The following is a 27,623-nucleotide window of genomic DNA, read 5'->3' as shown; positions in this document are numbered from 1 at the left end:
TAAAACATTTTAAATCCAGTTCTCCCACTCTAAGTATAGTGTTCTTATAGTTTCATACTGCTTCTCTGAAGACTGTTTTAATCTGTAGAAAAGGATGGATGATAAATGGACGGAAGCTGTCACAATACTAGTACAAAAGTTAGATTTAAATTCATGTTTCTTTGCACACGCTAATCTACATAAAAAAGTTTTTACTTCATATGTAGATGAATAAAAGTGCCAAGTTATATTCTCTGATAAAATAGTTTTGTAATCCCAAAACTACTGGGCAAAGTCGAACAGACACATATTTTTTAAATTTCTAAAAGAAAAACTAACACTGGAAAAAATAACTTGGTCCAGAAATATTGGTTTGTATTGCTTGGAATTGTAAGCACTGTGTTGTTTTAGGGTCTTTTTTACCCTTCAGGATAGAGCCATGGCTTTCAATGAACTCCCAGAGGCACCAGTGTCACAGAAATGAGTCGCTACATATGTATCTGAAGACCGGTGAAAATCTGACTTGTCAAGACTATGATTCTAATTAGTAGGGTTTCTTGAGCTCACTGGTTTTGCTGTTATTTTCTTCTTTCCTCCAGAAATTCTGTGTTTGAGGATTTTATATATCCCTTGTAAATAATCCCCAAATTAGAAAATTCGACAATAATGGTGCAGAGAGACAAGGGTCGTTGACAATAGTTGTGTGGATATCAGCTCACTTAAAAACAATCAATGGCCTTATTTTAGTATATATCTTGTTATTTTTTCTACTTTTCAATGTTTCTCCATGTCTTTCTAGAATTAGCTCTCCAGTTGTCTTTTTTTCTCCCTTATATTGTCTTATCTTCAAAGACATTGTGATGGAGTTTAGTAAGGACGCTCTGATTTGAAGAACACAGATGCCTCTAACTTATGGAAGAGGAAGCCAAGTGCTGTTCCACTCTCAGATAAACAGATGGCACAGATGCAGAAATTTCTCCCTATAAGATCTGTTTGGAATTCTGATGTGTAAGAACTTTGCCAGCATGCTAAGGGGCTTGAAGAGTAGTGTATTAGTCTTGTTTTCACACTGCTGATAAAGACATACCTGAGACTGAACAAGTTACAAAAGAAAGAGGTTTATTGGACTTATGGTTCAACATGGCTGGGGGGCCACACAATCATGGGGGAAGGCAAGGAGGAGCAAGTCACATCTTACATGGATGGTGCCAGGAAAAGAGAGAGCATGCACAGAGAAACTCCTGATTTTAAATCAGATCTCATGACACTCATTCACTGTCAGGAGAACAGCACAGGAAGGCCCTCCTCCATGGTTCAATCATCTCCTACAATACATGGGAGTTATGGGAGCTACAAGATAAGATTTGAATGAGAACACAGAGCCAAGTTGTATCAGGTAGGAAGGCAGGATTCGCGAAAATAAAGTTCTGTGTCTGATTAAAGAGTTCACTAAAAAGTTGCATATTCAAATGCAGGTCACTTAGCTCCCTTGCCTCCCAAATTTTAAGTCATGCTTCAGTGTATTATGTGTCTATTACAAGTTCATACAGTGCTTAGAACCCAAAGTCTTCAATCTAGTAACCTCACTCTGGGTAATCCTTAGTATACTATTCTTGTGGATCCTTTGCTTTGTTTTTCTTGCCTACTTAAGTGTAAGGTTACTTTCTAGATATACCATGGAGTACAATGGGGAGTGTTTTAAAAATCAATACTTAAGTGCAAAACACAAAATAAGTTGGAATTGAGTAATAGTCGGACTAAGCAAATAAAAAACATTCTGAGATGCCTTTTAAATATTTGAAGTGTGGGTTGCCCCTGATAAATTTAATTAGGCATTATAAAAGATATAACGTGTAAATGCATTTAAAAGATGTAATTGCACCTCAAAACTGTACATAGCTAAAAATCAAAAGGCCACAAATGACCTGAATAAATAGCAGGAGTCTGAAAAATAAAGGCTGTCAAAAAGAAAATAGTCAGCAATATTTTTGAAAATATAATGAGGTATATTTCATCAGAGTTGAAAATCTTTTGTGGTAACAAGAATAATTATGAGCAGGACTTGAAGTTCTTCATTAGCATCATATGCCTGGATTAAATGGAGCAAGTACATTTCTCCCTCCAATCTAAACTGGAAGTGAGCACTTTACTGGAGTTTACAGCTAAAGGAAGACAAAGGAATTGACCCAGCTTACATCTTCCTTAACAAAGTTTTTTGCTCTATAAGCCTGATCTGATGAAGATCTTAGAAATGGATACAAAATGGATGGGTGAATGGCAAGAGAAGCAGGAGAAATGTCCGGGTGTCCCAAAGCCTGTCTTCCCATTCTTCACATGGGGCCAACATGAAGCCCCTCTGGGCTGCATCTGGTTCTCTTTTGTTGCTACTTTATTTCTTAGGAAAATTCTTTTTATTGTTTTTGAGCCAAAACTGTTCTGCAATGAAATTCCCTCAGTGCTGGCCCTTGCCCAGCATCCCAGCTGTTTCTGGAGGGTGGAGTCCAATCTTAAAGAAGTAGCCAGAGTACATGCAGCTCCAGACACCCCCCAATTAGTGCTATGTTGTCTAAGTCTCCACCAGACCCTCCTGAGCTGTAACCTGTGAAAAACAGAAATATGAGGCCTGTGTGTTCACTCCCTAAGGAGTTCTGGCTTATCTGTTTTCCTCAAACATCTCAACTAGGTTAGGCCTTGTCATTAAAAAACAAGTGGGTCTCCTCTAGTTTGCCGGCTAAGAAGTTCTGGCCTCTGCCTTAGGCCCTGAATGGGAGGCCGTGACTGTGAAGCCCAGTCCTGCAATGCCTGATTGTGCAGCCCACACAGCCGAATGGCCAGGCCCCAGTGCCTGCCCCAGAGAGGAGAGGTTGGAGCCAGCTGCCCAGAACCTTTGCTGGCTACGCCTGGGCTGTGGGCAGCTGTTCTGGCTGTGCAGCTCTGAGCATGCTCAGAGTGGCGTGTCTACTACACTCTGTCTTCCCAGGCTCTCCAAAGCCAGAAGGAAGGATTTCATCCTTTCCCAGAATGTGGTACTTTAGCAGGGTGAGATACCCCGTTACTCTTAGAAGGAGAGTATCCCCTCTACTTGAAGGATAGTAAAATAAAGGACCATTTAAACTTTTAAACTTGACTCTTACCTCAAATTCCTTTTCAAATGAGATAGGGTCTAAAATTAATAAATTAAAAGCAAATATTCATTTTATATTCTTTTTTTGTTTGTTTTTTAAGACAAGATCTTGCTTTGTCATCCAGGCTGGAGTGCCGTGGTACAATCATAACTCACTGCAGCCTTGACCTCCTTGGGCTCAAGCAATCCCCCCCATCTCGGCCTCCCATGTTGTTGGGATCCAGGTGTCTGCCACTGCACCTGGCTGAATTTTTAACTTTTTATAGAGACTCGGTCTTACTTACTTTGTTGCCCAGGCTGGTCTTGAACTCCTGGACTCAAGTGATCCCCCTGTCTCAACTTCCCAAAAGGCTGGGACTATAGGTGTGAGTCACTGCACCTGTCCTTTAATTTTAAGCGAAAGGGGGACTGAGTCTGAAGTTCAAGAAGTCATCTAGAAATGCCAATGGGTTATTTTGGAATCGTTTCAGATTAAAGGACAGCCTGATGTCACTTGGTGACTAGGGTCATGGCATAGTAGGGAGTGCAGCTCCCTACTTTGCTATTTCTAGGTTGGGAGAACTAATAACAGTTCACCCAAAATATCTGCATTTCTTGAAGTCTTATCTTTTGGGTATTCACTGAATAAGGAAAAGAAAGAAATGAAGGGAACCCATTAGGTGGCCCTGTGCTTCATATTCCACTTGAAGTGTCTCATTCAGTCCTCACAGTAGTGCTAAAAGTAGATTGTATCCCCATTTGACAGATAAGGAAATTGAGGCGGCAAAAGTGAATAACTTGTCCAATGTCCCATAAGCAGTAAGGGAAAGAAACAGTATTTGACTTTAGGTCTGCATCTCTTTCCTCCTATATAAGATGAATATATACCCTTAAAGTCCTCCACATTACCCAGCCTTGGAGATTAAAAGAAATATGATTTCCAAGATCTCTCTACTGTTCTTACTCCCCACAACTAGCCTCTTCAGTTCCCATGTGAATATTGTCATTGATTTCCTTAATTATTAAAAACATGTTTCTTACCAAAAAAAATTACAAAAAAAAAAGTTTACATTAAAATTTAAAGTCCATATAATTGCCTCTGTTCCTTAAGGTAACTACTGCTAACAATTTGGTGTGTATCCTTCTAGACATTTTTTGTAATGCATGTAAGGTATATATGCATATAAGTACCTATAGTAATTTTATAATAACTGACCTATTGTATATGATGTAACTTTATAGACTTAATATAATGTGTATATCTCCCCATATGCGTAAATTTGATAGAGCAGCTTACTACCCAACTTGTGTATACTATCAATGGATATTGAGGTTGTTTCTAATTTTCTACCATTATAAATATTTCATTGAACATTTTGTGGTCATATTTTTATATGTTTCTTCAAGTATATCTGGATAATACATTTAAACAGGAATTGTTAGGTAAAGAGGACATTGTACATTTAGATAGATATTGCCAAATTGCTCTTCAAAAAGATTGTCTTCAGTATATGAGTGGGCCCATTTATTTATTACCATTATGTCATTATTAGGAGCATTTTAAATCTTTCCCACTCTGCTAGTTATTCTTTTTGAGATCAGAGTAACACATTTAATACTGATGAGCTTTAGCTCTGAAGCCAAAGCACTTGCTAACATTTCATTCCTGGATCAACAGACTCAACCACCCAGCCACAGACATTGCTGGACAATCATGGGTTTCCCGAGGAAGGGCACAGCTTGCACCACTAAGCTTATTGCATGTTTTTGAGCTACTTTCTACAGGGAACGAGAAGAAGAAACTAAAGATGGTTGGTGCTGGCCTTTCTAGTGTTGGTCAATCTCTTCCTGACTCTCTTTTTCTCTCTCTCTCCCATACTTTATTGAATTATAATTGACATATAACATGTTGTTGCATGTATTGATAGTTTGTTCCTATTTATTACTGAGTAGTATTCCATTGATTGGAAATACTGCTGTATATTCATCTGTTGATCTGTGAATGGACTTTTGGGTTGTTCTAGTTATTGACTATTACAAACATTTTGCCATGAGCATATCATACATGTCTTTGTGTGAACATATCCTTTCCTTTCTCTTGGATAAATATCGAGTAGAATGGCTGAGTCATATGATATATGAATGTTTAACCTTTTAAGAAGCTGCCAAACTGTTTTCCAAAGAATTAATACCATATTACATTTTCACCATGAGTGATGAAAGTTTCCGTTCCTTTATATCCAAGCCAGCATTTGCTAGGGTCACACTTTTAAATTTTAGACATCCAGTGAGTGTGTAGTTGTATCTCATTGTGGATTTAATCTGCATTTCCCTGATGACTAGTGAGGCTGATCACCTTTTCATGTGCCTAATGCACCATTTATACATCTTCTTTTGAGAAGCATCTATTAAAATATTTTACATTTCTAATTGGATTATTCATTTTATTACTCTATTGATATATAATGAGAATCTAACTTTGATATCCCTCCCACACTCAAAAGCCAAATTATTCTAAGACTGTTTATTGAGCATTTCATCTTTTCCTCATGTTTTAAAATAGGTATTAGATTTTGTTATGTAGAGATCCATTTTTAGACTCTCATGTGTGCCACTAATCTCGTTTATCCTCCTGCTAGTACCAAGCTAGCTTAAAGCTGTGGTTTTATAGTATGTTTTAAGGAGATAAGCCCCTTTCATTAACTTGTCCCAACAAATGTGTTTAATATACAAACGAATTTTCAAAGATGGCTATTTTAAAAGTATTGACTCTTCCCCTTCAAGAATATGGTACTAGTTCCATTTATTTAGGCATTTTTTTAAAGTCATGTAATGATCTTTATGAAGAATAACATACATTTGCTAGATGACGATTTTGCAAATGGGACCTGTATATTTATTACAAGAAATCCATTTAGTTTTGCACTTTATATATGCCCACTTTGCTGAGTTATAATTTTTTTTCAATGGTTGATTGAATAGTTATCAGGTATTTTTATTTTTCTAGTAACAAGTAGGCAATCTGAAGAAAACTTATTTTCAATTGTATATCCATTTTTTTCTTTTCCAGCTTAATTCATTGACTAGAATGTCAGTATAAACATATCCTTTTCTTATCCCTTATGTTAATGGAATACTTCTAGTATATTGTTGTTAAATAAGATTTCTGTTGGTTTCTAATAAGTTTTCTGTAGTTTCCCCCAGTCTCAGATTAGTAAGTTTTATACTTTTAATTATATTTTTGATTTGTTGTTGGTGGTGTTTTGTGTTCCTTTTAAAAAAGCAGGTGTTGAATTTTACCAGGCAAGTCATTGGTGCTAATATTTTTCCTAAGTGTGGTGAATTGCATTAAGAAATTTCCTAGTGTTAACGCCGCTGACTGTTCTCTAGGGACATTTAGGAATATGAGGGAGTATTTTTTGCTGCCCACAATGGGCAGGGTGCTCAAGAACTTGTAATTCATGGAACAGTTAATTGCAACAAAGAATTTTTTAATCCCCAAATCCAATTCCGATCCCATTGAGAAAAACTAATCTATAGTTTTGTAGAGGGGAGATTTGTTTCATTTATTTTTGTATAGTGTATTTTAGTCTCTTAGAATTAATTGGAAATTTAAAAAAATTTTTAATGCTTGGGGAACAATATAAATTCCATAGGAAGTAATATGTTCCTTAATGGTTTGATAAATTTCATCCAGGAATCCATCTGGATCTGGTGCCTTTTGAGGGGGGTGAAGGAACTTTTTAAATGATTATATTCTGTATTTTTTTTGTTTTGGGTATATTCAGATTTTCAAACTATTGCATCAATTGTCATAGTTTGTTTCCTTAGAAAAACATCAATTTTAGCCATAATTAGCAAATAATTTCATGTAACTTCATATGAAGTTGTGTGAACTTCATTATGTATGGTTATCTCTTCTTTCTAATCTGTTTTTATTTCATTGGTCGTAGTTATAAAACATTTGTCTCTTTAGTTGTTTCTTTAAATACCAGCTTTGTTGTCTTACGTTTATTATTTTTTATTTTCTATTTCAGTAATGTGTTTTAATTTCTTTTTTCCTTTTGGGGAACATATATTTTTGCCCAACTTCTTGAGTTAAATGCCTGGTTCATTTCTTTCTCATTATTTGTATTCATTTGATAAAAATATTTCAGCCTCTTAATGCAAAACTATGGTGTTATGGATTTCTAGTCTATTACAGACATTCCATTTGGATATAATGCAATCACTTAATGAGGGTGTGTGATTTGTGTTATTGGAATGGATAGTGATTATTTTGTAACCACAATATGCTATTTGTACAGCAAACCTAAAGCTGCTTTGAATTTCCAGCAGCTCAGTTGGTATCCTGTTGTTATTGACAGTTGTAAACTCTATTACAATTTTACAACTAATTTTAAAATAATGATTTGTGATAGTAATTCTAGTAGTGAAAAATATGCATTGAATCTACTTTCTCACCCCAGTCTTTAGCCATGGCAATACTGATTTCTGATGTAGAATTTTAAAAAATTCTCTACATATACAAGCATAAGTGAACTGTGGGAAGGCATGTAAATCTCCATAAACACACTGTATCTTCATATACACACTGAGTATATGCACCTATTCTTAACTGACTTTAATTTTCACCAACTTGGTGTGTTAGCAGTAGTTTTGTAAGACATACTTATTCATGCCCATAGCCACTTTTCTCTTCTCTTCCAGTAAAACTGTTCAAAGAGTTGTATATCCTTGCAGTATCCAGTTTCTTTCCTGTTCACTCTTGATCCTACTCCAATCAGGCCTCTGTTCTCATGACTCCAGGGAACTGTCATCAGTGGCCTCCTTGCCACTAAATTCACTTTCAGTTGCTTACAGGTATTTTTGACTTGTTTCCTTCTCTCCAATATCCAGTCTGTTAGGCAGACATATCAGCTGTCTGGTCAAAATGTTTCTATAATCTCCACCTTCTGTATTCAAAACCACCTTGATTTCTTGTCTGATTTACTGCACAAGCTTCTAACTGCTCTTCTTGTATCCACATTTGCCCTTCTATAGTCTCCAAATATCATTCCTCTCTGAAGTGTATCTTACTTATTTTGTATTTTGTTGATTGTTTTTCTCATTCTTCTTAGAAGCTAAACCCAACGAAGGTAGATGTTTATTTTTCTTCTGGGTTCATTGCTGTATCCCTAGTCATATAATTAATTAAATAATTACATTATCTAATAAAATAAGTACAAAATAAAGACATTGTTTCTATGAAAATTAGGTGCTTTGCTAATATTCAATCAAGATAAACTGGGGGGGAAAAGGAAGCCAATAAAAACAACTGTCGAACTTTGGAGATACCATAAAAACATTCCACAAGGTTTTTCATTGGAATCGCTTTGCAAGAATTTTAAGTTCTAACTCCATTCTGGAGGAGCCAAATTGGAGGTAGTATGGGATACTTAATTGATGTGGCTTTTTCTTGGAAGATGTCACAGAACTCCAGTTAGTGGACCTGTGTTCAAATAAAAAGCCTTGACTCTATGTCAACTGATTGGTAAATGAATACAAATTTATATTTTTAAATAACATAAGATGTTTAAAGTATCATTTTATGATTTGTTGTTCTGAACACTTTTAGATACATTGACTATTATCCTCAGTTATGGCTTACTGTAGTACTTCTGATGATTTGGTATCAGTAGAAGCAGAATATCTAAACGAGTAGAAGTTGAATAGGATCTACTGTACACGTGTGATGTCATTTATTGTCCTTCCCTGTTTATGGTTATCCAAGTTATTTACAGTTTTTTAAATAAAGAATACTGCAAATAATTATTTGCTCATGCATAATTGTATTGTGTGTAAATATATCTATAGGATAAATTCCTATAAGTGATATTGTTGCAGCTTATTCCGATAGCTTCAGAACTGATTGACTTTTGCTTAGATTTATGGGCTAGTCAGAATTTGCTTTGTGATATTTAGACTTGGTGTTGTCAATTTCGATCAATGAGGCTTTTTACTCTACACTTGTAGTTAAAATAATTGAATATTATGTAGAAAAAGTATATTTATGATTGTGAATCTGGAAATCTGTAGCCTAAACACCCATTTCCCAATTGAATAATAGTCTTACTTTAAGAAGCTTTTTAGAAAACATTTTATAAAAAGTTTTTTATAATGAGAGATATCTTAAACACACAGCTATCATATTAGAACAGACCATAACTCCTTTCTGTTCCACCAAGAATCTGTGCTTCCTAAAGATCAATCCGGGACATTTGGCAGTTATAGGAGATATAACTAATCTCAAAAAGAATGACCACATTTACAGTTTATACTGTTCTTCTTTTCATGTCGTTTAATTATTTAAAATTATATAAATATAATAAACGTTTTTAGGTTACATAAACAATTCACAAAGTTTTCTGAATTTGCTTTTAGATTAAATGTTTTCCCCATTTTGATAGTAAGAAAATGAATTGTAAATAAAATTTCCATTACATTTCTCTATCCTTGAAGTTTGTCTCTTGGGTAATACATATCTTGTTGATTCATGAACTGCAAAGAAAATAATCCACAGGATTTTGTCATCAGCTACATTCTATGAGCATTTCCAGCCAGATTGCAGTACTTGTTTAGATTTATATTATTTGGGGAGAATCTTAATTTGTAGTTAAAAAATTAAATATGTTGCAAAACCAATTATAAACTTCCTGTTAATGTTGAACTTTTGCTAGGGAAAGATTCTGGGGGGAATTTCATTTATCCTTTTAAAGGGATAAATATTATTCAAATCACCTTAGTAACTGTTGGACCACAGTCATGCAATTATTTTAGTATCACTTCCTAAGTTAGATGGTGCTGGTCTGGAGTTGACAACATTGATTTTCTGTGAAGTTTAAGATTTATTATTTTTTTAAATAAGGGGGAATTTGCAATCAGTCGATTTATGAGGCAAAATAGATTTAACCATTTTGAGAATTGTGAATTATTTTCTATGTGAAGAATATATGTGGCACCATCAATTTTTATTGGGTCTCATAGTGCACATTATGTAAAAGGAAACAAATCTTATTGTCTTTTTTATGATACAGCAAAGTGAAGACTGTCCTGAGTGTGCATGTATGCGGGCATGTTATGTATGTATGTGTTATGTGTGTATGCATATATAATATGTGTATATATATCTTTTACAAGTTTAAAATAATATCAGTGACTTGAAAATAGTAAGGGCTTACCAGATCATCTCTTTGTAGGCACTGGAGTAGCATTGTTTTTATTTTTGGTTATTGATGGGTAATAATGCTCTGGCAAATCAGTCTTTTTTTTGAGATGGAATTTCGCTCTTGTTGCCCAGGCTGGAGTGCAATGGTATGATCTTGGCTCACTGCAACCTCCATCTCCTGGGCTCAAGTAATTCTCCTGCCTTAGCCTCCCAAGTAACTTGGATTACAGCCATGTGCCACCATGCCCAGCTAATTTTTTTTTTTTTTTTGAAAGGGAGTTTTGCTCTTGTTGCTCAGGCTGGAATGCAGTGGCACAATCTTAGCTCACTGCAACCTCAGCCTCCCAGGTTCAAGCAATTCTCTTGCCTCAGCCTCCTAAGTAGCTGGGATTACAGGTGCCCACCACCATGCCTTACTAATTTTTGTAATTTTAGTAGAGACAGAATTTCACTATGTTGGTCAGACTGGTCTTGAACTCCTGACCTCAGGCAATACACCTGCCTTGGGCTACCAAATTGCTGGGATTACAGGCGTGAGCCACCGCACCTGGCCTGATAAGTCAGTTTTAACCTCAATTACTTTACCCCAAGACAGAGCTGAGTAGAAATCAGAAGACAAGTATCAGGAAAAAAAAAGGAAGAGGCAGTGACTCATCTTAGCAAGGTTTAGACTACATCAGTTTTGTTGGGAGTCAATGAATGCCTTTCCTTTTTTGTATTCTTACAGAGACCTCCGGGGTCACATTCTGTTCCTGAGAGTAGCAGCTACCATTGGCAGTGAAGTGTGTATGCACGCATCCTGGAGCTAATTAGATGGTCGTGCTGCTTTCATATTTTTGGAATGTTGTTCTGACTTTATTTGTAGATAACATTCAGAGGAACACATCTCTCCCCATGTAATCAAGTCATATAGCATTTTGCCTACTTAGATGGCATTGCTCCATGTTTTAGGTATAGGGAAAAGCTGACTTTGGTGGCAATTCTTTATGCTGTCTTCTCATATTAAGAGGGTCCCCTATTCAGAAATGTTTCCTGCATAATGAATAGACATTCCTTGAAGCATTATTACCCCCACCCACTGCATTTGAATGTAGAGCAACATCTTACATGGAAACAGTGATGGTATAGGAAGCAAAAAATAATATCAAATAAACTCTAATTAACAGCTTCACAGATTCAAGAAGATGCTGTATTGACTGAATTGGTACACATTACTATGTAAAAGTATCATTCAGAGAACAGTGTTCCTGAAAATAAAATCTGATGGCCTGCCCTCCTTTGCCCGTTACTAATAAACAGACAAAAAGCCTCTATCAAGTAGTGAAATGAATATAGCTAACAATCAGATATCCGACCTGGAAAATAAGCCCAGGATATCACCCTGGACACCAAATATAAAGTAAAGCATTAAGAATACAATGAAAAATTAAGAGATGTCAAGGATCAATCAGTTAATTTAAGCATTGATTCCCAAATATCTAATATTCATTGTAAAAGAAGTCTCAAAAGAAATGAACAGGAAGAATGGAGAGAAAAGTACTCAAAGAAATAGGATATTTTCTTAATCTAAAGATGACTGTGAGACTATAGATAAAATTGCCAATCAAGGGCCAAACAAGAATTATGAGCAAAGCCAAGACATCATATTCTGGTGACATTTGTGATCTCCCAAAGTTAATGAAAGAAATTATGACAGTTTCAGGTAGAAGAGGATGAGAAAATGTATGGTTAATGGCCTAGGTAGTTAACTAGCCAGATCCTTGGTCTTTCTTTCACTTATTTATTCATTCAACAAATGTTTATAGAGCACTAACTATATGCCAAAAATGTTGTTAGGTAATATAGACACAGTGGCATAAAAATAGTCTGATGAGGGACAAAGTAATCAGTAATTAGTAATCAATAATCAAACTATAAATAAATATAAATTATACCTGTCATAACTTCTACCATGGAGCGTTTTGTAGTGCTGAGAGAATATACAATGGGATTTTTTACTTAATCGGGGAAAGCATCCAACCAAGTAGTGATAAGTAAAGTGTGAGTAGGAATTAGATTGAGGGGAGAGGAGGTAACATCCCAGGAAGAGAGAGTAACATACAAAGGCCCATGGTTAGGGGGATTGTGGCAAATTGAAAGGAATGGAAAAGCTACTATGTCCAGAAAGCAGACATTCAGTGCAAGACAAAGCTTCACGAGTAAGAACCCATACTATGCAGGTGTTTTACATGAAAACAATGGGAATCATACATCAGACTTCTCATCTGCAAGACTAAATACTAGAAGACAACATTCTAAGAGAAAATGATTTTTTCCCCTTTTTTTTTGAGATGGAGTCTTGCTCTGTCACCCAGGCTGGAGTGCAGTGTGGAGCTCTCAGCTTACCGCAACCTCCATCTCTCAGGTTCAAGCGATTCTCCTGCCTCAGGCTCCCAAGCACCTGGGACTACAGGCACCCACCACCATGCCTGGATAATTTTTGTATTTTTAGTAGAGGCGGGGTTTCACCGTCTTGGCCAGGTTGGTCTAGGAACTCCTTGTGATCTGCCCACCTTGGCCTCCTATAGTTTTGGGATTACAGGCATGAGCCACTGTACCTGGCCTAGTGATTTTAAGCTTATGCAAACTTTCTAAAAAGAATGCTCATGGATACACTCTAGAAAATGGGGTGGGGCAGCTGGGCACAGTGGCTAACGCCTGTAATCCCAGTACTTTGGGAGGCTGAGGTGGGTGGATCACTAAGTCAGGAGACCAGCCTGACCAACGTGGTGAAACCCGTCTCTACTAAAAATACAAAAATTAACTGAGCATGGTGGTGTGCGCCTGTAATCCCAGCTACTCAGGAGACTGAGGAAGGAGAATCACTTGAACTTGGGAGGCAGAAGTTGCAGTGAGCCGAGATCACACCATTGTACTCCAGCCTGGGCAACAAGAGCGAAACTCTGTCTCAAAAAAAAAAGGGGGGGGGATTAGGGGAGGGAGAAGAAAAGAGGTTCCCCAAAAATGATGAAGGTTACAAGCAATATACTACCTGGGTATGTAAAAAGAAGCAACCCAAAATGGAAGCTGAGAAGCAGGCCTAGAAATCAGTGGGTTCAATTGGGTTAGTAAGTCAGAGGGCTGCAGGAAATATCTCTGGGATAAATTGTATAATTAAAAAGTTGGGAATACATCTGTGGTATGCTTCTGCTCTAATAAACCATGTGTTTCTTATCTGTAACAAAAGAGAGAGAGAGTGAAAAATGAAAGCAATTAGAAGTTCAAGGGAAAACAAGATGCTGTTCAAAAGTCATGGTGTTGAATCTGAGAATCTGTTTTTTAATAAGAGAATTAAGGGCATCACATTTATGATGTCTGGTCACATGTTTGGGCTTACTCTGTGTGTGCGTTGCCTTGCTTTTGCTTGTGTCTTTTCCTGCCTTTTGATAAATTGCATTTTCTTTTCCTGTTTTGTTCTTCATTTTTTTGTTTCTTTAGTGGTTTGAGTTGTACATCCAATATCTATTTTTAATAGTGGCTAACTTTAAATTTTAAAAACATGCTTAAAAAAAATTCAAGATACAGGTCGGGCACAGTGGCTCAGGCCTATAATCCCAGCACTTTGGGAGGCCAAGGCGGGTGGATCATTTGAGGTCAGTGGTTTCAGACCAGCCTGGCCAACATGGTGAAATCCCATCTCTATTAAAAATACAAAAATTATCTGGGCATGGTGGCACACGCCTATAATCCCAGCTACTTAGGAGAGTGAGGTAGGGGAATTGCTTGAATCCAGGAAGGAGAGGTTCCAGTGACCAGAGATCACACCCCTGCACTCCAGCCTGGACGACAGAGCAAGACTCAGTCTTAAAAAATAAAATAAAAATTCCAGATATAATTTGGTATCTGTGTAGCCCCCAAACAAGACAAAACTTTTAGCAAATTTTCTACTGTTCTACCTGCTCTTCTTCCCTTTTACTTAAAAAAAGAAAAATCAAGACTTCTAGTTTCCTGTTGTTAAAATTTCTTTTTTTTTTTGTACTGTGATTCTCCTGTGTTTTGTTTCCTGTCCAATCACCATGTTGATGTTTTTTGTTTTTATTTTTGCGAAGAAGGCTAGTTTCTTTTTTATTTTTAAGAAGAGAAGGAAAGAAAGAAAAAGGAGTGAAGCAGAGGAAGAAAGAGGAAGAGAAAGAGGGAGAGAGAATGGGAATGTTGCTTTATTCTAAAAATGGGTATTGAAAACCTCTTTTATGCTAATAATCGTGCTTAATAATGGCCGATCAAATTTCATTTAAAGCTATGAGTAGGTGTGATGCGGTACTGACAAAAATGTATATTTTATGTATTTAAAGTGGAGAACTCTATAAATGTTTATTAAGTTTACTTGTTCCGGATCTGAGTTCAAGTCCTGGATATCCTTATTAATTTTCTGTTATTAAATTTCTAAATTTATAAATATCTGAATATGGGAGAGTCAAATATATAAAAAACACAAAGTCATATAACAGTCATCTAGTTACCAGACATTAAAATCAAATAGATGCCAACATTTTGTGCAATTTGCTTCAGGTCTCTGAAAAGAATTGTTGGTATAACCAAAGCACTGTCCCATACCCTTTCTTCCTTCCAGTCTTCTCAGAAGTTGTCTGGAAATTGTTGCTTCTTGTTCTCATTTATATGCTTGCACTTTTACCGTATATCTGTGCACCCATTAAAAAAAAAGCCCACACTTGGCTCGGTGTGGTGGTTCATGCCTGTGATCCCAGCACTTTGGGAGTCCATGGCCGGCAGATTGCAAGGTCAAGAGATCCAGACCATCCTGGTCAACATCACGAAACCCCGTCTCTACTAAAAATACAAAAATCAGTTGAGTGTAGTGGCACGCGCCTGTGGTTCCAGCTACTTGGGAGGCTGAGGCAGGAGAATTGCTGGAACCTGGGAGGTTCAAGTGAGCTGAGATTGTGCCACTGCACTCCAGCCTGGCGACAGAGTGAGACTCTGTCTCAAAAAAACAAACAAAACCCCTCACACTTAAAAGTAATTTGGCCAGGTAACATAGGTTAAAATTATAAAATAAAAATTCTGAACCTTCAAAATTGTGTAGGTATTGTTCCACCATTCCAGAATTTGGTCTTACAGGGTCTACCTTACGCCCCTATGAATGTCCTGTAGCATCCATTTAAAGGCCTAATACTACAGATGTTAATGTTTATTTTTCACACATAATTTAATGACATTTCTACTTATTAATTTTCCTTGTTTGGGATATTTGTATTAGGTGCTTAGCCATGACTTGCTAATTCATTCAACAGAAGATACATTGAGTGTGTGCTGTCACCAGGCAATGCTCTAGATTCCAGAGATACAGACATGAAAGAGATAGTATTCCTTCCTTCATGAAGCTAATATTCTTGTTGAGGGAAGCTAAAACAATAAACATGTAAACCAATAAATAATTCTGAGTATAAATAAAGGATATATGATTTGGGTATATCATCATGTGATGATTATAAATTGGGATAATGTGGTGATGGTGGTGGACTGCAGTTTTGGCTAGGATAGCCAAGGCTAGCCTTTTTAAGGATGTTACATTTAATAAGTAAGTAGACATAAAGAACTGCAGAGAAAGTAATCCCAGCAGTTGGATCTCTAAATGCAAATATCCTGAGACAGAAGTGGGCTTGGTCTGTGTGACTGTAACCTCATAAATGAGGAGTTAGTGGAAAGAGATGAGATCCAAGAAATTGGCAAAGGCCAGTCATGTGTAGGGCAGTAAGGATTTCAAGTAGGAAGACTTTGGAGGGTTTTAAGCAGGAGAGTGGCTTCTTGCAATTGATTTATGCTTGTTGTGTACAACCTGGACTTTAGAGAAGCAGCATGGAGGAAGAGGAATTGGTTAACAGCCTGTTGTAATTAGCAGATAAAAGATATTGCTCACTTGGCTAGGATGGTAGCAGTGAAGAAGTGGTTTCTCTTGGCTTTTTAGCACATGAATGGTAAGAATAGCACCAGCAGACAAGTCATTTCAGTGTGAACTTTCCAACGTACAGTTGCAGGATGAGCGTTAGAGTCTGTTGTAGGATGTGAAGTTTGTATGTATGCGGTACTCACTTCTTAATGTTAAGGTGAGTATGAAATGCCAGAGGGAAGGCAGCTTTGGCATTCTCTTAGGTATAGGAAAGGTAGCATTGTGGTGATCAGGAGAGTCTCATGAAGCTAAAACTGTCACCCAGGAATAATAAAAAGAGAACATAATGAGTATTCTGCTCTGCTTTAGAGCTCTGTATGGTGTTAATGTCCTTCTTTAAAAGATAAATGTTCCTCTCAAGAGTGAGTAATGAAAATACTAGAGCACATCACACAATAAATGAAATCAGGAAACTTTAAATGTATGCAACATGTGCTGTGACCAGGAAGGACTGGCAGTGTTGAACACCAAACTAGGTGGAGTAAAATTGGTATCAGGATGGAAATACTCTAGAACAATAATACTGTGGAGATACTGCAGTTAAATTATATATTTCCATAGTCAGGCAAAAAGATTTTATAACTAATCTGGGTTACTCTTGTAGAAAAAGCTTTAATCTCAAAAAACCATCAGATACACCCCCATTATAATGAACCCTTAGCTGCAAGACTGAGGAAGAATAAGCTTTGCATTTATGGCCTATGTTCTGACATAGGCTCTGTTAAGATACATAGCATAGAAAGATTTCCTAGCTAACTATGTATTATGTGTGTGCCTTAATAGCAGAAATCACAAGGTAACTGCAGAGATGAACTAAAATTTGATTGGAGTCTGGGATACCCAGCTGCCTGACCTGAGGGAATAAACAATTCAGTGAAAACAGAAAAAGTAACTTATCCGCTCACTTATTTTCTCCCTTGATTTCCACCCCAAGTCTCTGAGATAAGACTGTTTCTGGGATCCTCATTTGAAAAACAAGAAGAGTGAGGCCACCTTGGGCACGGTGCTGATGTAGAATTGATTTACCTTGACTTGTTTTGGATCTGTGGGATGTCTGCTTCTTTTGTAAAAACACAACTTTGCCAACCAGACTGGAAACGCTTTCTGTGTTTTTCATCAAAAATCTTGGACACTCTCTCTAGAGGTCTTCTCTGGCAAGGACTGTTTTCCTCTTTTAACTGTGGTTCTTACATTCCATATGTAAGCAAAGTTCAACTAGTTAAGAAAAAGTCATTCTAGAAAAAAGACTGTAATTGTGAGACCAGATGGTAAGCATTATTCAGCTGATGAGGTTGTGTAGATTTGAGGGAAGGTGTGGTAATATGATCTCGGTCTGCAGCTGTGACCTGTTGTTTCAAAACAGCCTCTTTCCTCCCTGCCTTTTGCGTCTGCATTCCAGCACCTCTCCCTCCATCTTTGTGGGCCTGGGGTTCTCACAGATTGCTTTGACAGATGCATCAGGGAGGAATAAAGCTTGTTCAAGGAAGGGCAACCCACAGATATGTTTTGAATATCCTCCATCCCGTGTTACTTGTAATATTGGCAAATCTGGGAGAATGTAACCACTTTTGTTAAAGCACACTGAGAAACAGTTTCCCATGACACAAATCGCCATGAACCTATTTTGATGTGATTAAGGCATTTCCATTTGATGTCTTGCAAGTACCTCAAACTAAACACATACTGAACCTAGCTCATCAGTTCTCTTCTTCTCCTCACCTCCCCTAACAAAACACTGGTCAACATTTTCTCCTGTGTTTCCTCCCTCAGCAAAAGGTACCACCATCCTTCCTTCAACCAAAGTGAAAATTTAGAAGTCATTCTAGACTATTCTGTCCCATCCATCTCATGGAGTTCATCACCTAAATACTTGTTCAGTCCTTCTATACCTCTTCCCAGTGCTGCTGCCCTGATTCTGGCTTTCATTATTTCCTTCTGAAATTTGGAAATAGTTTTGCCTTTACCTTATTTTCTTCTTCCACTCTGTCAACAATGTTGTGTCTTAAATGAAAATCTGACGAGTAAGGCCAATGGGTTTACAATCCCATGGGGGAAGGGTAGGTGAAGGTCTTTATTTTTTTAAGAAGCTCTGCAAGCTATTGTAATATGGCTAGGGTTAGAACTGCTGCTGGACTGGACACATTTCAGATGTCTTAGCCAGATATACATGATGTTTGTGACCTTGGACATCTTATTTTCTGCTACTTCTGTTTCTGACTTTGCAATAAATAACCATAAACTACTTGTACTTCCTTTTACTTTTTTTTTCTTTTTGAGACAGAGTCTTGCTCTGTCACACGGGCTGGAGTGCAGTGGTGTGATCTTGGCTCCCTGCAACCTCTGCCTCCTGGATTCAAGTGATTCTCCTGCCTCAGCCTCCAGAGTATCTGGGACTACAGGCGTGTGCCACCACACCTAGCTAATTTTTATATTTTTAGTAATGATGAAGTTTCACCATTATTGGCCAGGGTGGTCTTGAACCCTTGACCTTGGGTGATCCACCCACATTGGCCTTCCAAAGCGCTAGGATTACAGGCGTGAGTCACCGCACCCAACCCTTCCTCTTTCATACTGTTGCATACCATTCATTGGTGTGCCTGGGTTTGTGGGATTCCTCTATCAGAAATGTGCTAGAAATAATACAAACTACCTAAAGCACTATGACTGCTGAGTACTATATTTCATTCCCCATCTTGGTAGGTGTTCACATTGACCCATGAGAACCTGCAAAATGATTTGAGGCTTCCCTGCTTCCCTGTGTTCCCTTTTTTATTCCCTCTTGTTAGCCTCCTCATACCCAACGGCAAGTCCTAGGAATCTCCTTATAATCAGGATAGTATTGTCTTAGAGCCTTTTGGCCTGCCAGCTTTTCCTTGTCCAAAACATGTTTTCACACACTACTCTTGGAGAATCTGTCCTAGGGCTGTGCAACACCAGCTGCCACAAGACTGTGCTGCTCACTTGCTTGTAAGTCATGGTGGTCAGGTAGACGTGCGGTTTATAGAGGGCTTTTACAAGTTGCATCTCGATTTGATCCTCGCTGCCATGTGGAGTAGGCAGGGTGCTATTACTGCCCCACTTTACATGTGCTGAGATGGAGGTGCTTAAACTCTTAATTAACAACCTGTCTTTCAGGTGTACTCTGCACTCTCTATAGATTACATGTTGATAGGGTCCACAACGCACATCTCAAGTCCTGTAACCTGATTGAATTATGGTTGGCTCCTTATTCTTAAAGGAGATTGGGTGTGGTTTATTATTGTTTTCAGAAGCTGAGGGGGAAATCCTTAATTTGAGCAAATTTATTTCTAAATATCCATTCAGGAGCCTAATCCCTTAGGATTTTCCAAACCCAATTTTCCTCTTCTGTAGTCAGTCCTCATCTTTTGGTCAGTTTGATCCTTGAGGCCTCTGTGAAACAGAAAGAAAGGGGATGGGTGGAAATTCCATGTGAATGGTTTTAGATGTTGATTTCTGAGGCCTGTACTGTGAGTCACTGAAATTATTGGATTGAGTCTTGAAGATCCAAACACAGAGTGTTGGGAGTATGTGGTTGGACCTAATCCTGGTACAAAAACCAGTTCCTTTCAGTGAAGAAGAACAGCGAGAGGACTTGAGGTTCCTCAATGAAGTGTCCATACATAGTAGCTCCTATGTCAGTCTGTGGTGTTTCCCACTTCCTGCCTTCAATCTAGCAGGGTTCCTTGCATTTCTTGGTCTAAAAGTAAAGCTAATGGGCTCTTTCTGGAAAGATCTTGCACCTTTTAGATTTTAACATTGGAAGAAACTATAAAAAACAAATGATGGTATTTGCATTCTCTCACTTTTGAACAAAGCCAAGCAGTTTGAGTAAGTATATGAGAATAAAGATATTCCCTTCTGCTGCCCAGTAGGAGAAAAATACTATTTTATTTAAAGTCTAGCTATTAAAATGCATATTCCTGGTATCTAATCCAGCTCTGAATTTGAACTCAATTAGAGCTTTGATAAAAGAAAGGGGAAAGGAAACTTGAAAGAATGCTGTCCCATTCATGAAGGGTCTGTGTGTTTTTAGTTTCCAAGTAAATGGCATAATGGGACCATGCATTTTCCATCCAAGCATTTTCCATCCTGAGAATAATTCCCTTCCTGGCTTCTCAATGAATAATGCATTATTTCTGAAACCCAAGAGGCATTCCTTTGATTTTCCTTTATGTTTAGCTTTCTGGGTGACTTTCAAGCAAGGAAATTCAAGGACTTGGAATGAATGCTTTATTAACATTTTTATTGAAGTTCAGATCACTCCTTGGCTATTATCTCCTGATATTTGAAATATTTTTTTTCTCTCATGAAAAGTCTAAAGTATTGTATTTATTAGAAAATGAAGTACCTTGGCCAATCTTCAAAGTGAACAGCAGTTTAAAACCAATACACATTTGTGTTGTAGAACAAAGAGCTTTATGGGGGTAGTTTTCTCCTTTATTTTCATTTCCCTGCTGAAAAGTTTCACAAAAGAAAGCTCAGAATCAAAAGTGGGCTGTTTGGAGACTAAATCTCATTTGTTTACATTTTGTGAAACTAATTCCTTGAGGCTGGACCAAATCCATGACCCTGGTCCAAACCTGCATCCACCAAGGCCAGCGCCATTTAAATCTGAAGATGCAAATGCCCTCCTGGGATTGTCCCTACTTCCCCTCTTCCTGATTACACATATGTATCCTGTGTGATTACGCATATGGAGCCCATTAGGTGAGGTGTAATGGGACACAGTGGTGCCCACGACGTCTCTTAGCTCATGTTCTTTCGGTAGAAGATCCCCAGCGGAGTCCGGAGTAACATGGTGGTAGGTTTTAATGCTATTTCATCACCTCCATTTTCCTGGGATCCAAATGATGAGTGATTTCAGAAACTAAATGAAATAGAATTAAGCATATCTTCTGTATTTTCATTCCTCCTACAGTTATAGTAAAATTGCAAATGATTCAGAATAATTGGAAGAAAGAGAACAAAGTTGATCTAAATTAGTAAAACATCTGAAACATTAAGTTTGGTTTAAAATATTTAATGTTATTCAAGAAGTGGAAATGTAATATTTCTAGAGCTTGAACTCTGGAGGCAGCCTCTAAGAGCAGAAACTCTGGGATTTTTCTTCTCTCTTCCACTTTCCAGTATGGTGGGCTTGATCCAGTTATGGGGTTATCAGTTTCTATGTTATATGGCTGCTATGAAAATTAAATGAGTTATTACTAGTATTGCATATAGAACAGCACTATGTAGGTAGTTGTTGAATAAAAATCAAACACAGATCTTATCATTGGAAATCACAATTTCCTAACAGGCCCATGCTACTCAGCAGGTAATAATAATTATTATTGTTATTGTGGATACAGATTCAGTGATTATTTTCTTAACACTTGTTTAATCCATACACCACCTCATGAAGTGTACATATAATCATCTGCATTTTTCAGTGGGAAAATGGAGGTAAGAAAGTAGTTTGCCTAAGTTCACCCAGTTTATTACATGGCAAAGAAGAATTTGGGCCCAGACAACCTGAATCCAGAAACTATGTCTTAATTAACCACTAAAAGACACTTATCATTAGTGCTTATCTTTTGCCTGAAAACAACACTGCTGTTAAAAACCATGCTGTTATATGAGGTGAAGTGCGTCCTGAATGCAGTTTTTGATGTCTCAGTTGCTTATCAAACTCTTTGTGTTTTGCTCAAAATAATCATCATCAATGTCTCATAAATACTTGATTTTAGTAACATACAAAAGAAAATTTTAAGTTGGCTATCATTAAATTTTTTCTGATTATTTCGGAAAATGAATATTTCATTTGCAACAATGGTGGCTTCCAACTTCTGTATTTTTATATTGAACTGAAATCATATCACTTTATGGTTACATGTTTTATTATATTGTTTTTATTCTCTTTTTAAAATCCTCCTGATCCCTATCCTTGTCCTTGTAGGGGCCTTTATCATCTGCTGGACTCCTGGATTGGTTTTGTTACTTCTAGACGTGTGCTGTCCACAGTGCAACGTGCTGGCCTATGAGAAATTCTTCCTTCTTCTTGCTGAATTCAACTCTGCCATGAACCCCATCATTTACTCCTACCGCGACAAAGAAATGAGTGCCACCTTTAGGCAGATTCTCTGCTGCCAACGCAGTGAGAACCCCAGTGGCCCCACGGAAGGCTCAGACCGCTCGGCTTCCTCCCTCAACCACACCATCTTGGCGGGAGTTCACAGCAATGACCACTCTGTGGTTTAGAACGGAAACTGAGATGAGGAACCAGCCGTCCTCTCTTGGAGGATAAACAGCCTCCCCCTACCCAATTGCCAGGGCAAGGTGGGGTGTGAGAGAGGAGAAAAGTCAACTCATGTACTTAAACACTAACCAATGACAGTATTTGTTTCTAGACCCCACAAGACTTGATATATATTGAAAATTAGCTTATGTGACAACCCTCATCTTCATCCCTATCCCTTCTGAAAGTAGGAAGCTCTTGCAATGGAATTCAAGAACAGACTCTGGAGTGCCCATTTAGACTACACTAAGTAGACTTTTAAAAAGATTTTGTGTGGTTTGGTGCAAGTCAGAAAAAGTTCTGACAAGTTGAATCCACAACTTCATTTATATACAGGCTTCCCCTTTTTTTTATTTTTAAAGGATACATTTCACTTAATAAACATGTTTATGGCTATCAGCATGTTTGTGATGGATGAGACTATGGACTGTTTTTAAACTACCATAATTCCATTTTTTCCTTCCATAGGGAAACTGTAAACTAGAATTATTTTTTTTTGTTTAGAAAGCATGCATGTGATGTATGTATGCAGTATGCCTTACTTAAAAAGATAAAAAGGATACTAATTTTATATCCTCTAGAAAATAGAACCTGGACTTCAAAGCCAGTATTTGTTTAGGTTATAAAGCAAACAATGTTCTAATCACAATATTAACTGTTTAATTACAATGTTGTAACAAGTATAAAACAGGAATATAAGTTTATTACCAAAATGATATGTATTCCAAAAAAGTCGTAGAAGATGAAGCACTGTAATATTGCTCCCACATATTTAAAATACCCAAGTACATTCTAATTACCAGTGTATCAGAGGAAAATGTTCATAGTCTTTGTAAAATAATATACTCATCATAGAAAACTTGAAAAATGCAGAAATGTATAAAAAAGCAAAAATGATTACTGATATCACAACCCAGAAGTAATCACCTTTAAAAAGCAACCCCTATGTATGCCTATATGTGTATTGTATACTTTTTTTTTACATAATTGGAATCATATTGTAAACAGTTTTATAACTAGGTCTTTTTTGTTACAAAATTGCCATGTTTTCTTATGGCGTTAAAAATTTTACAAAAGCATAATTTTAATGGCTATATTATATTCCATTTAATGGATGCAACTCAGTTTAACCATTCCCATATTGTTAACTATTTAGGTTGTTTCTAATTTCATTATTATAAAGTTGGAGAAATTTTTTGTATATAAAACTTTGTCCATATAGTTGATTATTAGGACATGTTCCCATGAAGGATTCTTTTTTAAAAAATGTGAAATTTCATCTTGTACTTATACCTTTTATAAAAAGGGATTTCCTGCTTTTGCACTGCATGAGTGGCAGTTGTGAGGAAAAACCAGTCAAATGACCTTTTTACGAAAGAAATGCAGTGGTCACTTGAGTGAAGAGTGACTTTTTAATATAACAAGATCAACTAGAAGCATTCAACTGTCACAAGAACGAAGGTACTCTGATTTATCTCACAATTTCAAATTTTGTTTGAGGGACTTGTTATCCAGCTCTTGGTAACCACACATGCACTGTAAAATTGAAGAAAATGCAAAGAAACCAAATGTGCCAAGAGAATAAAGGATTGTCATATTAATTAGCGTGGGCCCATCTGCAGCAAATGGATTGAGTGTGCCAGTACGTGATTGGTTGCTGTATATTCTCCAGGAATCACTCCAGTAGGCTGCTGCCCTATTAGGTGATACCTGTTTAATACTTGTCCAGGTAGAGTAGTAATTGCATAAGTTTGTTGTAAGAAGTAACCAGTGAAGTAACACAGTCCTGAAGCAGGTCAGAGGAGGTCAGGAGGATGTCTGAGAGAAAGAAGTCCGGGAGACAAATGGCTGTCTAGGAAGGAGGACGTCAGTGCATCATGGTCAGCGTTTGAGCAGAGGGCAGACTTGTAAAGTACTCGTGGTGAAAAGAATGCGGGGACCCCATTAGCAAAAAGGTGTTTGCACATACTTTATACAAAATACAGAATATTTTATATTGGAAGTGAAAGAAATGAACTTGGACTTTTACACGTGCATATTTTTCCGGAGGCGATATGGATTATTTGAAATGAAAAGCATACTAATTGGACTTTAATAAATCATTTTCAATCAGCGTTTGGTAATGTGTGGTTCTGGTCAGTGCTATTTCTCTTGTTCGAGCGTCTTCCAGCTTGCATTGCATGGGTACTTTCCCCACTGTGACCTTCTTTATTTCGCTGTTAGAATGGCTGCTTACCCCTGAGGCGGAGCAACCGTGTGCGCCCCCAGCCCACAACTGCTTTTTTCAATCTGAGTAATAAATCTTGCCAATGTCTGGGAGATGGTGATTTATATTCCATAGACAATTTTTTAAGATGGTACTTTACCTCAACAGGATAACTGTTAGAGTGAGTTTCTTTTTGAAAAACTCTTGATTTTACAAAAAAAATTTGACAATTTTATGAAAAACTCTCACTAGGAGTTTCTAAAGTCGCAGTGCTATTTCTGCTTATAGGTTTAATAACTAACAAGATAAAAGTTATATATCTTCCAATGATATAACCATAGTAACATTTTCAGTATATCACTAAGGTGTTGGAAAATGATAAAATATTTATTCCAGTGACTGTCTCTGAGTATGTAGAAGAGAATTTTGAACCTTTAAATTTAGGTGGATAAAGATTGTTAGAAATCAAATATCTTTGAACCCATCTTTACAAATTGGCCACCCCTCACGTATTTCTCTTTTTAAATTAGTGAAACCATAATTTTCAAGACCTAAAGCCGCAACTAACATACAATTAATGGATCTTATCAGCCTTCCTTTTTTCCTTCCCAGTTAACTATTGCTTTAGGTTCCACTGTTCCTCTTCCATCTAATTTATTCCAGAATTCTCTCAACTTCTGAAATGTTATATACTGTTTCTAGTTCTTTCCCCTAAAGTCCAGAGTGTGCACTCATGTTAGCTGAAAATTACAGAAACACCTCTTTTATCATATCCCGTCACTATAACAAAGTAAACAGAACATTTTTATGAAAGGAGCTTTTGAAACAAAGTGTTAATTGTTTCATACCAACTGAGAGCTTCACCTGATTCCAAACTTCGTAAAAATTAGGGATTATTTGTCGGTTTAGAATGGGGTGGCTTATGGATGAAGTTGGACACTGCATGATAGAAGAAATGTATGTAACTAGGAGCCAGGATGTATTGTTAATCTTCCTAGGCAGGGGCTGTTCATATTGTAGCATTCACCTGCATCTTACATAGTCTACACGGCAAATTCTCTAATTCTTCCCTAAATGTTATAAAGCTCATATTCATAGATTATTAGCAAATTATTAAATTAGCAACTTAAATAATAAATTATCAAATAGTCTGAATATGAGCTTTATAACTGAATATGAACTTTAATGATGTGACATGTAATGACCATTTGAAAATATAATGCTGGATTTGCAAACTAAGGCACATCAGTCAAATCTACTTATTTTTGTATGACCTATGAGCTGAGAACAGGTTTTACATTTTTAAATGGTTGGGAAAATATTTTGTGACACCTGAAAATTATAAGAAATTCAAATTTCAGTGGCTGTAAGTAAAGTTTCATTGTAATACAGCCATCCTTATTAGTTTATTAATTGCCTATGACTGCTTTTGTACTATTAAATACTGTGGCAGAGCGGAGTAGCTGCAACAGAGACTATAATGGCCCTCATAGTCTAAGATATTCACTCTCTGGCCCTTTATTGAAAAACGTTTGACAATCCTTGATTTAGGGGATTCCATTTTTAATCATGCTATCCTTATTTGACTATGGATGTTCATTAGAAGAGGAAGAAGGAGACATTGGGCACAAGATCCATTAGTCTAGCTCTAGCCTGCAGAGAGAATTCTCAATCCTCTTCTTCTTTATGCTAAAGATAACTTGTATTTTGGAACTTATGAAAAAGCTTACCAAATTTACAGATCTTAGTGAATAAATTACCAACATGATGCCTCATCACCCCGAATACTTTCTTATGTAATTCCTACAGACAAAAATATTCTCTTTTGTAACCTCAATGCAGTTATTAAAATCCAATTAACATTGATACAGAAACTACCATTTAATTCACAAATCCCATTTAACCTTCATCAGTTTGTCCAATAATGTCCATTATAGCAAAGTAACCTAGTCCAGACTGACTGGCTGTATTATCTCTTTCTTTTTTGAGACGGAGTTTCACTCTTGTTACCCAGGCTGGAGTGCAATGGCGGGATCTCAGCTCACTGCAACCTCCGCCTCCTGGGTTCAAGCAATTCTCCTGCCTCAGCCTCCTGAGTAGCTGGAATTACAGGCATGCACTACCATGCCCAGCTAATTTTTTGTATTTTTAGTAGAGACGGGTTTCACCATGTTGACCAGGATGGTCTCGGTCTCTTGACCTCGTGATCCACCCGCCTCGGCCTCCCAAAGTGCAGGGATTACAGGCGTGAACCATCGCGCCCAGCCCTGTATTATCACTTTGAGTCTTCTTAAGTCTTCAACATTCTTTTAGTTTTCTCTTGACCTTCGTGACCTTGTCACTTAAAGATCACAGGTCAGTCATTTTTTAGAATGTCCCTCAACTTGGCTTGTCTGACATTTTAAATTGTATTTATGTCATTTGTCTTTGACAGAACAAGAGAGAAATGCTGCTGTGGTTCTTCTCACATCCCATCAAGCAGCACTTCATGTTGATTTGTCCTATTACTTGTGATGTGAACTTTGACAGTGTAATGAAGGTGGTGTCTAATAGGTTTGTCCACCAAGAAGAAAACATGTCTGTTGTACACATTCCCTCAATCTTTTTTTCCCTTTGTAATGAGCACCCTGTGGAGAGGTGATTGGGACTATGTGAGTATTCCGTTCCTCATCAAATTTTAATATCTAGTTTAGCATCCAATGATATTTCTTGGATGAATTAATCATTCTGATAGTTGTCAAAGGATGAATTTCTAATTCTCTTTTCAAAATGTAGTAGCCTTCTCATTTATACCGGTATGGACTCATGGATTCCTGTTTGTTGAATTGCTTATACTGTTAACTGTCGCTTTCCAGTTAAACCTTTTCTTTTGAGATAATTGTAGAT

At 37.1% G+C, this 27,623-nt stretch overlaps 1 protein-coding gene across 5 annotated transcripts in view; it reads left to right on the top strand.

The window, feature by feature from the left end:
* Window positions 1-24,644, top strand: part of LPAR1 (lysophosphatidic acid receptor 1) — a 173,384-nt gene extending 148,740 nt beyond the window's left edge. For all 5 annotated transcript variants that reach the window (XM_009001171.5, XM_035254517.3, XM_054258823.2 and 2 more), the window contains one exon: window positions 22,193-24,644. In XM_009001171.5, the coding sequence (XP_008999419.1) occupies window positions 22,193-22,494 (302 nt within the window). In that variant the 3' untranslated portion in view covers window positions 22,495-24,644. The remainder of the gene's footprint in view (window positions 1-22,192) is intronic.
* Window positions 24,645-27,623: the final 2,979 nt, after the last annotated feature.

This window comes from Callithrix jacchus, chromosome 1 (assembly GCF_049354715.1).
Source record: "Callithrix jacchus isolate 240 chromosome 1, calJac240_pri, whole genome shotgun sequence".
Lineage (NCBI taxonomy): Eukaryota > Metazoa > Chordata > Mammalia > Primates > Cebidae > Callithrix > Callithrix jacchus.
The sequence above is the reverse complement of the archived record's forward strand: the minus strand, read 5'-3'. Positions and strand labels throughout refer to the sequence as shown.